The sequence below is a fragment of the Cydia splendana genome, chromosome 19 (genome assembly GCF_910591565.1).
Source record: "Cydia splendana chromosome 19, ilCydSple1.2, whole genome shotgun sequence".
Taxonomy (NCBI): Eukaryota; Metazoa; Arthropoda; class Insecta; order Lepidoptera; family Tortricidae; genus Cydia; species Cydia splendana.
The window spans coordinates 9798517-9813355 of NC_085978.1; the positions used below are offsets into that span (position 1 = coordinate 9798517).

General features: G+C 39.6%; 4 protein-coding genes across 6 annotated transcripts in view; 1 reads left to right on the forward strand and 3 right to left on the reverse strand.

Annotated features, from left to right (window-relative positions):
• LOC134800330 (uncharacterized) overlaps window positions 1-798 on the reverse strand; it is a 74194-nt gene extending 73396 nt beyond the window's left edge. The window contains exon 1 of the mRNA XM_063772830.1: window positions 480-798. The gene's annotated coding sequence lies outside the window, so the exon portion shown is untranslated. The remainder of the gene's footprint in view (window positions 1-479) is intronic.
• Window positions 1-14839, forward strand: part of LOC134800209 (flotillin-2) — a 395117-nt gene that overhangs the window by 169150 nt on the left and 211128 nt on the right. The window lies entirely within an intron of this gene.
• Window positions 9338-11800, reverse strand: LOC134799985 (glucose dehydrogenase [FAD, quinone]-like). The gene is made up of 2 exons (XM_063772419.1): window positions 11660-11800; window positions 9338-11273 (listed from the first exon to the last, which is right to left on the reverse strand). The coding sequence occupies exons 1-2, from the start codon at window positions 11798-11800 to the stop codon at window positions 9564-9566; spliced, it is 1851 nt and encodes a 616-aa protein (XP_063628489.1). The 3' UTR covers window positions 9338-9563.
• Window positions 11868-14839, reverse strand: part of LOC134799986 (uncharacterized) — a 45809-nt gene continuing 42837 nt past the window's right edge. For both annotated transcript variants that reach the window (XM_063772421.1, XM_063772420.1), the window contains exon 2: window positions 11868-12433. In XM_063772421.1, coding sequence (XP_063628491.1) covers window positions 11868-12395 — 528 coding nt within the window. In that variant the 5' untranslated portion in view covers window positions 12396-12433. The remainder of the gene's footprint in view (window positions 12434-14839) is intronic.

The window sequence follows — 14839 nt, forward strand, 5'->3', positions numbered from 1 at the left end:
TAACATTCGGTTTTGACACGGTTTTGAATATTGAAATGAATTTTTTAGCCGAAATTTGTTCCATGATCACACCTACTGCCGGTAGAGAAGATATCGAAGAAAACGATAATATCGTCGGAAGATGACAGCTACAGTTTGATCTTGAAACTGCCAACAAAAAAATGCATTTTCCCTGTAATTAGACACGCTTACATTAGTTATGTAGGTGCATTGGCTTACACAACCTTCGAGTGGATATTCCAGTAACAGTTACGTTGCATTAGGTAAGGTCTTATAGCACCAGCAGGTATATCGCGAATAATTACACAGAATTATCCTTGTTATTCACGTTACAAGGCAAAACACTTATGATTTTTTAATTGCTTGCGTTTCCTACAATGCACTTCCGAAGGCATAATGGATGCCATTTTTTTTTTTTTTTTTAGTGTTAACACTACAAAATCAGTCTGTGAAAAAGTAACGTTTATAAAAATACTGACAAAGTTTCCGATAAGCAAAAGTTTCGATGTGCGCGACTCGGCGCGCGCGTGCGACGGTTCGGGGCGGACTGCGCGCACCCCACGCGGTCGACGCCGCGCCGGCGCAGCCTTGCGAACTGTCGGCGCAGAATCGGGGTTACTAAAACAGAGGGGACCTAGATACCCATATATGTGTATTATGCATTATTATGAGATGTTTTGGGTAATGCGTTTTACGTTTTTAGTGCGTGTGGTTACCGTGGTTTCTCTATTCGGAGTGTAATTCTTAGCACATTTTTGAAATAACTCGCAATTAAATCTAAACTGCCTTATTTAAATATTATGAGTATGTCATAATATTGGAGTACGTACTATTTTATAATTTTTCCTTCATCTTGATTGACAGACTTCAGCATAAATCAAAATTAAGGCGCATCTTATGAATCCTTAGTTATTAGACTTATTAGACAGGTAGGTATATATGTGATTTGTTTTTTTGTTTATCTTAATAGGCCTGTTGCAAGTAACAAAGAATCACGGAAATAATGGTTTCAAAGAAACATATACTTATGTTAATATGATTCTAAAAAATGGCCCAATCTCAGTATAACCTGAAGGATTATTAATATATTCAATAAAATAAAACTGCGAAATTCTCCAATCGGCCATTATTACTGAAACGCCAATCAGAAGCGTTCTAAACAGTGACGTCATCAATCCATAACATATTTCTTAGAGCAACATAGACAACCTCATTGACCGAAATCCATACGTTCTCACCAAAGAGTTCGAAGGTGCAAAAAAATGTTATTTCGCCACTAAACATTTATTACGTCCAAAAAATATTATTACACGATATAAAGGAGATATCTATTTGTTATTATCTAAATAAAATGCTAAATAATACGATATTTCACCAACAAACTTTTTTAATTATTTGGCTGAATGGAACTATCATTGCCATGTTGGCTGTCGTAACTAGAAAAATGAAAAATTAAAAAGTAAAACCGGTGCTCGGTGATTTTCACTCAAAATTTACATGTATCTAAATAATTCATCTTAAATTGCAACCGTGTGAGAGTTTTTGTGTAAAATGAGTTAATGTGATAAATTTTTGTAATGTATTTATCATCCCTAATCGTAATATATGGTGCTGAATTAACAATATCATTCGGATTCAAGGGAAATTTGTAACTGTAAGTATGTAAACAATGTCTACCACCCTACCACCAACTAAATGGTGACGTCAAAAATGTCGTGCGAGGCGTTTTCGCGCGAGTTTTAAACTAGCTATAATAAAATGCAATTATTTATGTTAAATCTTATGAGTACCTATAGCTGAAATATTGTGTTTTTCGGAACCAATACAAGTGTACCGACAATAATAAAAGGGATTTCAAAATTTGTCATCAGGCCTATTGTGGGTACATTCTGAAAACCGGACCTTTCCTGCATTATTATTTGGAGCCTGTCATGTCCCGCTACTTTTGTTTACTTCCTAATAATGTTTACAACGCAGAAACTATAAATATCGCCTCAATTAAAAGCGCTGACAGCTACGAGTAAAATACCGTGCCGTGACATAATCTGTGTCATATCATGGTTTATTCGGAAGAGGCGCAATTATGACATCGATGAGTCAAAAGCATCGACTCAACTCGATGCCGACTTGTGATGAAAATGTACGTGTAGCGCACCCACAATAATTAATACGATTACGATTGAAACACGACCGGTCGATCGGTTCGTCCTAAATCTGATTATGAAATAGACGCTCTTCCTGACACGACGTTTTAGTAAGTTGGTTTAGCTTCGCCTTGAACTACTTAGTAGAAAGAAACCCACGTTTAATGCAGAATGAATACAGATTTAATTGATTTTTATTAAAGTAGACTAGGATTTGTGCCATATTGTTACGTTCCAGGATGTGTGAGAACGTTAATTAGAAAGAAACTGAAAAAGAACATGCCCCTACGAACGAGCCCCTAAAATCATAATTTTGATAGATATTATCCCTTGAAGCTAGCAAGGGATAATACCTATCAAAGTTATGATTTTAGGGGCTCTTTCTTTCGTATAGACTTATATTTCAGTTTACAATTTAGGGGCCAGATTGAATGGAAATGAAAAAAAAATGTATCCTAAGATATCCCGATTTAAAAACACTATCGATCATGATTGGTACCTACTTACCTTTGAATCGAAAATCAAAATGAAAGGATTATCTTATCAAGTTAGGTAATACGATGCCCAAGGAATACCTACACATTTTACAGATACCACAGCCACAGAATAAATAATAGTATCTGGGTACAGAAGACTCACTCTCTACCAAAACGCGTCTGTTACGATCAGGACAGATATGGCCGCTAGGTGGCGACAGCGCCAAGCGCGGCTTATGGCTAGATTGGCTAGCCACCAAAATTGGTGTCGAACGGATGTAGTTTTAGCTACCTGTAGCAAAGCGACGAAATCGCGGAGTGAGCCACGCCTACAGATACTAACGAATATAACGGACATCCGTTTAAGTCCTAACACTATACACACACATACACCTCTAGCTGCCCACAAACGAATTCAATTTTGATTTGTCAAAAAAAGATTCATAATACATACTATGGAATATATATGTATAGGCTTTTTTATAAGCCAGTGGATGGCTATAGAATAATTTAATAAATCTTTATTACTTAATCGTAGAAACAGTAAAATCTAGTCTAAGCAATCTAGTTCACGGAAGCTGCGCTTATGATGTGTACATCATTATGTATATTGCACAGTACACATAAATAATTACGAGTCGTTAGTAAACATAGCAAATAGGACGCAGAATGCATTAGTTTATCTTCTGTAGACATTTGCGGCCGGAAGGATTGCCTTCCGGAGTTCAATTCGCTAAGTATGTTGCACAACGAGGGCCAAGTAGCTGATGAGATCGTGATACTACATTGAAATTGTTGGTTAGACTCTATTGAATGGCGAGACGGCCAACAATGACTTGCTAGATTTGGAGAATGAATGTACAACTGAAATTTGATTCAACACTATGAATGAAATAGGTAGTGGAAAATGTCAAAAGTACATAGACATTATTATGAGGATGTTTAGGTGGCAAAACTTACGGAAAAACTCACACCGAGGAGGAGATTAAATATTTGGTTCCTTTCGAGACTACCCTATAGAGTTAGACCTTAGACCATATTTTTTTGGTCTAACAATACTGTACAGTATTGTCAGAATATCTTCTATCTATCCTACGTCAGAGCTCCATAAAAGTAACGAAATGATAAAGTAAACACGTGTTCCCAAGGACAGGCGAGCGTGGTAATTGCCACGCGACCGTGTTACCATGGCAGCCTGTCGGTTTCATCCAGAAATCGAAAGTCTCCCCGTAATGCCGCTTGCGTCACCGCTCCGGCTTTATGCCGTGGTATCAGCGCTTTTAGTATTGTATACTATTTACAAGCTAAGCGACACTTAAAATAAAAGCAGAGATAAAATGATTCAGTTAATACTTGAGTTCCGTAATGCGCCTTGGAGAATTTACTATTAGGTTCTTAGATAAACTTGCCAGTTATAAGTTTAGTAGGAGTCTTGTTATCCAGTTAAACAACTTTTATAGTTAGTAGTACATAACTAAATAAACAAATTAAGGGGCAACCATTATTACGTGAGGGGTTTTTGAGGATTTTTTTGACCCCTGTCCCCTCCTGTTGAGATGTTGTGAGATTTGATAACAGTTCGCTTACAATCAGATGTTCTAGAGACATCTCTTTGTGCCTACAAAACCTCCAATAATTCAAGCAAAGTTAGTGCGTGCATAAATTACATAAACAAAGGAAATAGGGCCATTATACAATTAGAAACACGATGAAATGAGATCCTGCGTAATTAAAGAGCACGTTCGCGGAAAAGGTTCGCAAATACGGAAATGAGGTGTCGTAACCTTTGTGGTCTTAACACTGCGGGCAACCGCCTGTCTTCGTCTAGGAAGGTTCTAGCTAGGCGATGGTGAGAATGTTCCATAAGAACCGTGGAGTTATGTTCGGTTGAATATGAACCTACCTGGGGTATAAATAATAACGGTGGGGTAACACGTAAACTTTGTTGTTTCGCCACTATGGACAACATCATGTGGTCTGTGCAAAGGATGTACTCCTAGGAAGTTCTAGGTGTCGGTAAGAATTGTTTTTAGTCGTGCAAAGTGTCCCATCCATCGATTTATTTGGATTAGATATTTCTACTTCTAGCCTGTGACTGCACTATAATACCTCATCGGAGAAGGTCGACATCGTGCTTGAGCATTGTTCCTAGTAGGTAGTTTCTGTTTCACTTCCATAATCCACTAGCTAATACAAATCATGTATTTATGTAAAATAAAGTGAGGCAATCAGTAGAGCTCCTTTTAGTGTGTAACCCTTTTGCAACTTCCCAATGTTCCCACCATATTGCATAGGGCACAACATTTACGGATTTGTATAAACATACCATTTTGGCATCAATCCGGCGTGCAACTAAAACGTCATACTTATTTAAGTGTTCATGCTCACATAAGCCCTTATAAAACTCATTTCAGTGTTATATAATGTCTGTGTACGTGATCGCTCACGCATTGTCAGTCGCAGGCGCGCCGCTGAATGCTAATATATCTGCTAATTTTCGATTCCGCGTATTTCGCTAACTTTTTTCAACAAATAATGAACCTAAAATTGAAAGCATAAAGTTGCTTTTTCAACTGTGTAATAGATTATGATACAAGGGTGTATGAATGAAGGATTATGAAGCAGGTGAACCCGCGTCGCTCCACATAGTCTAATGGAAAATGAGGGCACGTGGAATTTGTGCTTAGTTGAGTAATTATGAGGACTACATTTGTTTCCGCTGTTGGTACATTTCTGATTTCACTGATTCCACTCTAAAACTATTCGGTCAGTGTGACTGGACTTTCTGGGCGAATCTTGACATTGTAATATTGTATTGCCGTTCTGGTTACTCAACAAGCCGTGGCGTTCCGCTTATAGAATAGAATAGTTTTTATTCGTAAACAAACAGACAATAGACATACATAGAAAGAACATAGTGAAAATAAAGTGTCACGAAATGGCCCCATCTCAGCACGTTGCTGGCGACTTCGAGCGCTGATCTTCCGAAGAGACCATCAAGTGAGAAATAGATAGGTAATCACGGAAGGTAATCTTAGAGGATATACTTAACCAAACGGAGTAGCCATTAACAGGCGTTCCCCTCTGTCGAAATTAGGCGGCCAATGATCATACACATTGTACGGACTGACGTTTATCTGACATGGCTATTTTTACGTTTCGTATACATTTGACGTGCCCGTCCCCAGCTAAAATTTCGGCAGACTGTTTTGTACTTATCTCTTCTTATAATCCTGTCAGTCCTGTGATCTTTAAAAAGTTGTCGTGGTCATGGCGATCTGGAATTATGTCCACACTATCTCCATTTTGCACGCACAGTCGCCGTCAGATATATCGGAGCGGCCAAGGTGCTCACATTTATCTGAACACGCCTCTTACTGTCAAGGCGTTAGAGTGCGTGTTCAGCTATTTTTGAGCATCTAGGCCGCTCCGATATATCTGATGGTGACTGTGCCATACATAGGGACAACTCGGGGTAATCATTTAGTCCAGCGGTCGGCAACAGGCGGCCCGCGAGCCTCCCTGGCTATTTTGTATGTAATATTGACAAACGACAATGTCTGATAAAGTCACAATTTTTTATTTCTTTTTTTATTATTATTATTTTATTAACAATGTGCGGCCCGCGTCAACTTCGTTAACTACTATGTGGCCCTTGTCTGCTAAAAGCTGATTTAGTCCGTCTTAAAGGGCAGCAATCAGCAAGATTCGTAGGCACATTTTAACAATAGGTATTTAAGTATAATATTATTATCATCTCGAATTTTGACGTAATAATTTTTCATGGTCCAAAATTATCCTACTATTTATGTATTCATAATTTCCTTTCATGTCATTTCATGTCATGTCATGTCAACCAAATATCGAGGCCAAGCCAGCCAGTTACTCACTGTAACTGTAAGCAACTTCCTTACACCTACTACCTAATATGCTGTAGCGCTGCAACACCCTTGCACGCAAGCATGCCTTTTATGCCAAATTGAAGAGAAGATCCCTCTTTCAGCAGGGCACGGCGAAGTTTGAACAAACACTGTCAATGTAGGTATGTACTTAGTTTGCCCCGCAGTGGGTTTCCGTCTTTAAACTGCCATTTATGTGCATTCACGAGTGCGCAATAACTTAATTCCTGCCTCCATTAAAGCGGCGAGTCGTGGTCATTAGGCATTTTTAAAATTTGGACATTTTTGCGTTACGTAACTCTTTCGCAATCCGCGAAGGATTGCTCCGATATTGATTTTGGATTATGACATAGGAGATATTGTTGATTATTTGCATTTCACGTTTAGCCTACAAATAAGTGCGTAACTGTGACACAATATTGTAAAGAAGCCTACTTATATCTGCCAAGAAATTTAGAACATCTAAAACATAACCCGAATGCGTGTTGTGGATTAGGTGTTGAGGGAATTCACGCAGATCGGCAACGCGCATGTTGTTGGAGGCGTCCTTAAGCTACGGTGACTGCTTACCATCAGGCGAGTCATGTTCTCCTTTGTTACCGACGTGGTATAAAAAAAAAGGATCATTGTGACTACCTGACAACTTATTTACTGCTTCTGTTGCTGACTGTACTTACAAACGCTTTTTTAGGGTTCCGTACCCAAAGGGTAAAACGGGACCCTATTACTAAGACTTCACTGTCCGTCCGTCCGTCCGTCCGTCCGTCCGTCCGTCCGTCCGTCTGTCACCAGGCTGTATCTCACGAACCGTGATAGCTAGACAGTTGAAATTTTCACAGATGATGTATTTCTGTTGCCGCTATAACAACAAATACTAAAAACAGAATAAAATAAAGATTTAAATGGGGCTCCCATACAACAAATGTGATTTTTGACCAAAGTTAAGCAACGTCGGGAGTGGTCAGTACTTGGATGGGTGACCGTTTTTTTTTTTGCTTTTTTTTTTGTTTTTTTTTGTATGGTACGGAACCCTTCGTGCGCGAGTCCGACTCGCACTTGCCCGATTTTTTGTTACTTGTTTGGTTTCGGCGTCTTCTATTTTAGCGCCCTCTATTTCAGATTGGAACTTATTCAGATTTGTGTTTGAACCTCTAATGTAGTAGATGGCGTTTTTGAGTGAAGTGAAGTCAGCCATAGCCCACTAGATGGCGCTAGTAGTACTCAGTTTAGCAGAATTAGTTCTGCTACTCCTCCCTCGATGTCACTAGTAGTACTCCGCTTTGAGCTTATTATACCGTTTGTTTTTATCAAAAAAGGAGAAAAAAAATGTGTATTTATGACATATCTTTGAGAAATGCATATTACTGATTGCAATAAATTAACTACTAGATATTTTCTCGTGCATGAGTAAAATAGTTAATAATTAAGTGTTTGAGTTAATAATTACCTGGGAGTTTTATATTTTGTTAACACATAGTACGTGTTTTTTTATGAGAATATTATTGTATTTATAACTACTTGAGCTGTTGATTTAAAACTCAATTCTTTTTTTAAGTATTAATTGCTTGCTTGATATAAATAAAGTAAATGGACTCATTTAAAACAATTTTCATAGTGGCAATTGCATCTATTTTCATTATGCCTTGTCTGATATCTCTGATTATCCCTCAGTTCGATTTCTTATTGATTTTCTATTTACCACAGGCAAGGACGTTTACAAATAAAGAAATTAAGCGCCGACGCCATGAGAGCCGACTCGTCGATTTGTAAAGCAAATAAAATGTAAACCACGTCCTGAGGTCGAGTTTCTCTTTATTGTATTACCTTTATTGCGGTCCGTCGAGATTAAATTTCACCTCCCAGTTCGTTAGTGAACCTATTTTCCTCAGGGATTGGCGTCAAGTTACTTCGTGACACTTTTAAATGAACAACTAAGGTTTCCCCTTCCTTCAGGTGGCATAGTACGTCATTTTTAGGGTTCCGTGCCCGAAGGGGGACAATCGGAACCTTAACTAAGCTTTTGCTGTCCGTCCGTCTGTCTGTCTGTGCGCAGGCTCTATCTCAAGAATCGTTATAGGTATTGTTGCAATTTTCTCAGAGTGTGCCGCTATAACAACAAATAATAACAATATGAAATAAATAAAATATGAGGTGGCTCATTAAAATAAAAATATAATTTAAAAAAGGGTGACTCTACACAATTTTTTTTTATTTTTTTCATTATTTAATTAAATTACAATTTTTATTGGCTTAACTGGGAGCTATAAAATTTGCATGATATTATGACATTTACATAGTTTATGATCAGTATTTTGACTTTATGTAATCTAACTAATCTATCTAATACCTTTAAACGAGCAATTCTTGTTTATTTATTTATTTATATATATATATTTCGGGGATCTCGGAAACGGCTCTAACGATTTCGATGATGCTTTATGGGGGTTTTGGGGGGCGATAAATCGATCTAGCTATGTCTTATCTCTGGGAAAACGCGCATTTTTGAGTTTTTATATGTTTTCCGAGCAAAGCTCGGTCTCCCAGATATTCGTTTATTACAAGAACACTTAGCAAAAACAGTAGGTATAAAATAGTATAACCGCAAACCGAAAGTTGTTAACGATATTCTTTTCACCAAATTGTTTTCACTTGTTTTACCATTATAATCCATTCTTGTTTTTTATTTGAGTAATGAATTAGGATAGTTCTATTTTATTATGAGTTATTCCAAGGTATTATTTATTGTTGTTACTTAGATTATTTATTTGATCAATCACTGGTAAATAGGGAGAATATAAAGGTACCAAAGAATAAGATATTTATTTTGTTTTTTATTATTATTGTTCTTATCATTTACATACATAATCTTTAGCACAATAAAATACCACATCGCTCTCTTATTTCTAAGTGACAAATAGAACTATTTACAAACTTATCGAAACGTCTTACGCAAAGTAACACAAAATTAATTTCCATGACTGAGCTGAGTATTTTAGTTTGTTCACTTTCACAATTGTAACCACTAGTATAATCACTAAACACTGTCATAACACAAGCCAGTCCTCCTTGATCATGTCCGAGCCTTTTTCGGCTATCATTATTACTGGTGCGTTCGGGTTGCCGCTTATGATGGTCGGCATGACGCTCGCATCCACCACTCTCAGGTTGGCCACACCGTGGACTCGCAACCTCGGGTCCACCACCGCCGCAGGATCCGTCTTTGGCCCCATTTTACAAGTGCCAGTCGGATGGTATATCGTGAACGTGAAATGTTTCAGCGAACACTCCCAGTATTCGTCACTGAACAGCACGTGGTGTTGACAACCCGGCATAGGTATGGTGTGGGGCCTCGACCCGTACTTTTGGAAGGCTGTCGTATTGGACAGAGCCATGGCTATATTTATGCCTTCTATTAATACTTTAATGTCTTCTTTGTATGCAAAGTAGTTGGGCACTATATCAGGCGGATGAAACGGATTGCGACTTCTCAACTTTACCCAGCCGGAGCTCTTCGGGCGAAGCAACAGAGGGAGAATGGTCCATGTCTCTGCTTGCTCGATCGGTTTGTAAACGGTGTTGTATACTCGGTCCCGTAAATTCAGAATCCTGCGGATTTGCTCGCCGCCGTCGGAGTTCACGGAGCTCGGAGCGAAGTGGAACTGTATGTCGGGCCAGTTGCCCGAACTTGGAGCGTACTTCGTGTTGACAAAAGCCAAACCTTCGACGCCTTGATTGGTCATCGGTCCCTTTTCGTAAAGAATATAGTTCATAGCTACAGCGAATGTTTGGAACCGATCCTTTTTAAACGTGACAGGTTTGTTAACGACGAATGTTAGGCCTCCCAGCCCAACGTGATCTTGCAAATTGTGGCCAACTTTAAGATCTGCGATGACAGGGATACCGTGCTCCTTCAAATGGCTCGCTGGTCCCACTCCGCTAAGCATCATCAATTTGGGCGTGGACAATGATCCGGCTGACATGATGACTTCTCGCTTGATCCTTACTTTTTGCTTTTGTCCATTTCTTATAAACTCGACACCGTAAGCCTGTTTTTTAACCGGATTTATTAGTATCCTGGTGACCTGTGCTCCGAGGGCGATATGAAGGTTTTCTCGATTGCGTATAGGCCGTAAGAAGGCCTTGGCCGTGCTGCACCGACTGCCGCGCCGCATGGTCGCCTGTGTTAGCATGAATCCAGTTTGTTTCGCTCCATTTATGTCTCTGTTCTCATATCCAAGTTCCATGCCGCCCTTCAGAAATGTCACTGAAAGTGGCGAGCGCCACGGAGCCTCTTGAACCGTCAGATAGCCTCCTGCGGCGTGGTAGGGCGTATTGACGAGATATGGGTTCCGATTGTCCTCAGATTTCATGAAATAAGGAAGCACCTGGTCGTAGGACCAGCCAGGATTACCGAGCGCCTCCCAGAGATCGTAGTCGTTGCGATTGCCCCGCACGTATACCATGGCGTTGAGGACGCTGCATCCGCCGAGGACCTTGCCTCTAGGCCAGTTGCAGCGGTCGCCGTTCATGGCGAGGCAGTAGGAGCGGTTAGACGAGGGCGTGGTTTGGTACTGCCAGTCCATCTCGGAGAGCTGCGTGTAGCCGGCCAGGGCGGGCACGTCGGAGATCTCCGTCTCGTCCTGGCCCGCCTCCAGCAGCAGCACCGTCCAGTTCCCCACCTCGGAGAGGCGCGACGCCACCACGGCGCCCGCCGATCCGCCGCCCACTATCACGAAATCGTATATCGGCAATATCTGAAATGGAGATAAATATTGACTATAGTAATGAGGCCGCGAACTTTTTCCAAATTACTTAATTCAGCCTTTAACGGTAATAAAATATGAGGGTTAATAATAAAGTGACCTTTGCGGTTACGTATTGTTTCGTTTCAATCATGAACTGTGAGGTGAAACACAGGGAGACTAGTAATTTACTCGTTAGTAATTAATACGATGTTTAATAAATCCTTAGCTACCTACGTATTTATGCGAGTATCAGTAATATTGTATTTTATTGAGATATGTGTCTATATAACTTATATCAGTCTTATACAATAAATAAAGCATCAGAGGAATCTTGTATTGATGGAAAGTTTTTTTTTACATAAATGTTATCCTTTTGTTTAAATGAGAATACTCACAGCATTGACATCCGTTATATGAGACTCTGGGTCGAACTGTTGGTATCTGAAGTACGTGATCCCTAATGCCAGGAGTGGTATCAGACCCAGCACAGTGATGGGCGACGGGGCCAAACTCGCGAGCGCTCCTGCTGCCTCCATGTTTGCGTCCCCAACTCATCTACTACTACACTAATATTTACAACTTAATCTACGAGTCTTAGCTCTCTTATATCCAGTTATCCACTTTATTTCTCTGCTCGTCCTCTGACAGGATCTTAGGAGTGTAATTCCTTATTCCCGCCTTCTTTGGGGCAGCCACCTTAGGCTTCGTGGATTCAGGTTCACTATGGTAACTCTTCAAACGCGGAGTTTTCAGTTCATCTTTGTCGTCAAACAGTTGGAGGTTGTAGCGTTTTTCCTTCGGTATTTTCACCGGTTTATATAGTTCTTTATTAACGTCTGTGTAGTGATTGTTTTTGTATAGGGATGTGCAGTAGTAGTCGCTTTTGCAGGATCTTTCGGAGCGGCATTCGTAGCCGCTCGATCCGCTTCTGTAGCCACTGCTTTTGGTGGAGGAGTCGCTCTTGAAGCTCTCCGCGCTGCGCCTGGCCTTGTGTCGCTTGTAGTCGTCGTCGAAGTCGGCGGGGAAGGTGATGGGGGAACTCCGGTACTGGAGGGGGTCGGAGTACTTCTCCTTGTAGCGAGCCACCTGGGCGGCGCTAGCGTGAGCCGCATACGACTGCTCTTGACCCATGGTGAGATGCGCGGTTGCGCGTTCGCGATGATTGATTTCTGTAACGTAAAAAATAACTGTGTTACAACTTGTAAATTTTCATTCTGTAATTTCTGAATTAATAAATTGTATAAATCTATTAACACCTTATACCGGGTGTGGCCTGTAACATGAGCAAAAAATTAAACTGTAGGCTGTACTCCTCATACTGACCAACATTTGTTCAGCGACTTTTAAAAATAACTTGTGGTTTGATTTTTAATACACTTTAAAGTTTATTCTAAGACGCAATGTATTGCGAATTTTGTTATGTTTAAGGCGTGACAAGCAACGTCAATCACAATGATATGGCGTGGCGATGGCGTCCATTGAAGATAATATTTATTTTGTATGAAAAATAGGGAGTGTAGATACTTCATAATTTTTAAAAGTTGTTGAACAAAAGTGTCACGGTTTGAGGAGTACAATCTATGTTTTAATTCTTTGCTCGTGTTACAGGCCACACCCGGTATACTGGTTAATTTAGTTAAGAAGTTAACTTTAACTTTATCTGACACAAAGTCTAACAGCTATTTTCGAGTAAATTATGTTCTAGTAGTATCAATTGTTATATATGTATTACAAATCTCTGAATATAACTTTTTGTTCCAGGTAAAAATCCACAGCTGTCACGCTACCACAGATTAAGTAGGTAATAGTATTTCATACAGAATGGGCACGCTACCCCCCGAATGTGGAATCACTCAGCGGCCCAGGAACCAGAAGCACTACCACCAGTTTTAACATTGACATATTCACTCACGTTTAAGTAACTTACTTTCTATGCATCTCGCTCGTACTCGCATATTAGTGCAAGCGAGATGTATAGAAAGTAATTTACGTAAACGCGAGTTAATCTGTCAATGTCAAAACTGGTGGTAGCCGTACAGGGCAGCCAGGAGCGAGAGCGGTGATGGTTTCATATGGATTTCCATGACGGTCTTAATAATTTAAACTATGCTTAACTCAAACGAAATTAAGCAATGCTTTTGATACACGTTTCCTTTGCCTATATATTATATTTTTACGCTGTACTATCGCCCACCCTGTTAACTGTCCATCGGTAAACCTTATTAAGTTATTACAAAAGGCATAAGATCCACCAATGGACAATGAAGAGTGTTGCTGTTTGTACTAAAAAATATACAATTACATAATTAATTATCACTAATAAAGGATAGTTAAGTTTTAAATGACCTTACTACTTAAGTGGCAAAATGTAGGTCGCTTAAAAGTAAAACTTGTTTGTAAATCGTTATTTTTGTAGTTTGCATTGCATGCAAGTTATGTTAATATAATTTGGTCCAATTTTAAAACGGTATAAATATTCTACAAGGGCAACTACCACCAAGGGCAACTTACCATCTACATATTTTGTTGCAAGCGTCTGTAGTGTAGGCTACGGTATTCGTTTACTATTGGGTAGGCCTTACGCTCGTTTGCCAAAGTCGTGGTATCAAAAGTTAGTGCAAGAACAGCAATTAATGGATTATTACCGGATCCAATAATTAATATTTAGTACGGTACGGGAAATAAATTTGCTTCAATAACTCACAAGTTTCAGTCAGTTATAATACTCTGAGTACCACTCGTAAAAATCATATCGAATCTTAACATTGGTTTAGTTAGGTAGGTTAACGACACTAGTTAATAAAAGGAAAGATTGTACAATAGTTTTATTTCTATTAGATAATCAACAAACATATACCTATCTATGTTACGTCGTGGCTTTTCGTTACACTATAAATACTATAATTATTTGCAAATATAGATGAAGATGACCAATACGAGTACTCCGATTCAAATACTCTGAATCGGAGTACTCGTATTGTTAGGAGTCTGATAATCAGACTCCTTCATTTATATTATAAATGCTATGTTAATTTGAGTGTTTAATAAGGGGCCAAAAACAGCGTCAGATCATCGACCTGCAAGTCTGCGATAGTTGACTTGCAGGCGAGCGGGGTGGAATCACAAAATTCATATCCGAATTCATCACTCGCTGTTCAGTCGAGTCAGTTAAGACCCTTCTGATGGCAACCGTTCGACGCTCCGCCAAGCGTTCAGTATAATCTACGGGAAACAAACGATACCGCGTTGTACGAATCGCGGCGGACGGCAAAGTGACATCTAGCGTGGAATTGAGGAAACAGCTCCCAGCCGGTCGTCGCCCTTGGCCTTGTTATCACATGTGACGCAGATATCATACTTTCTGATTTGATATAACTTGGTCTACTTATAACCAATATTTACTAGGTAGAGGTACAATATTTACGACGTCAGGTGTGAACCTTATTAGTTTTGTTTTTGCTAATTTGTGACGTTATCCATGAAAAGGGAACTTATTGTCGATGGCACTTACGCCAGTATTAACGATGCTCCGATATAAATAAAATGCCGCGATGCCCGCGAGACGCTGTGCGCCG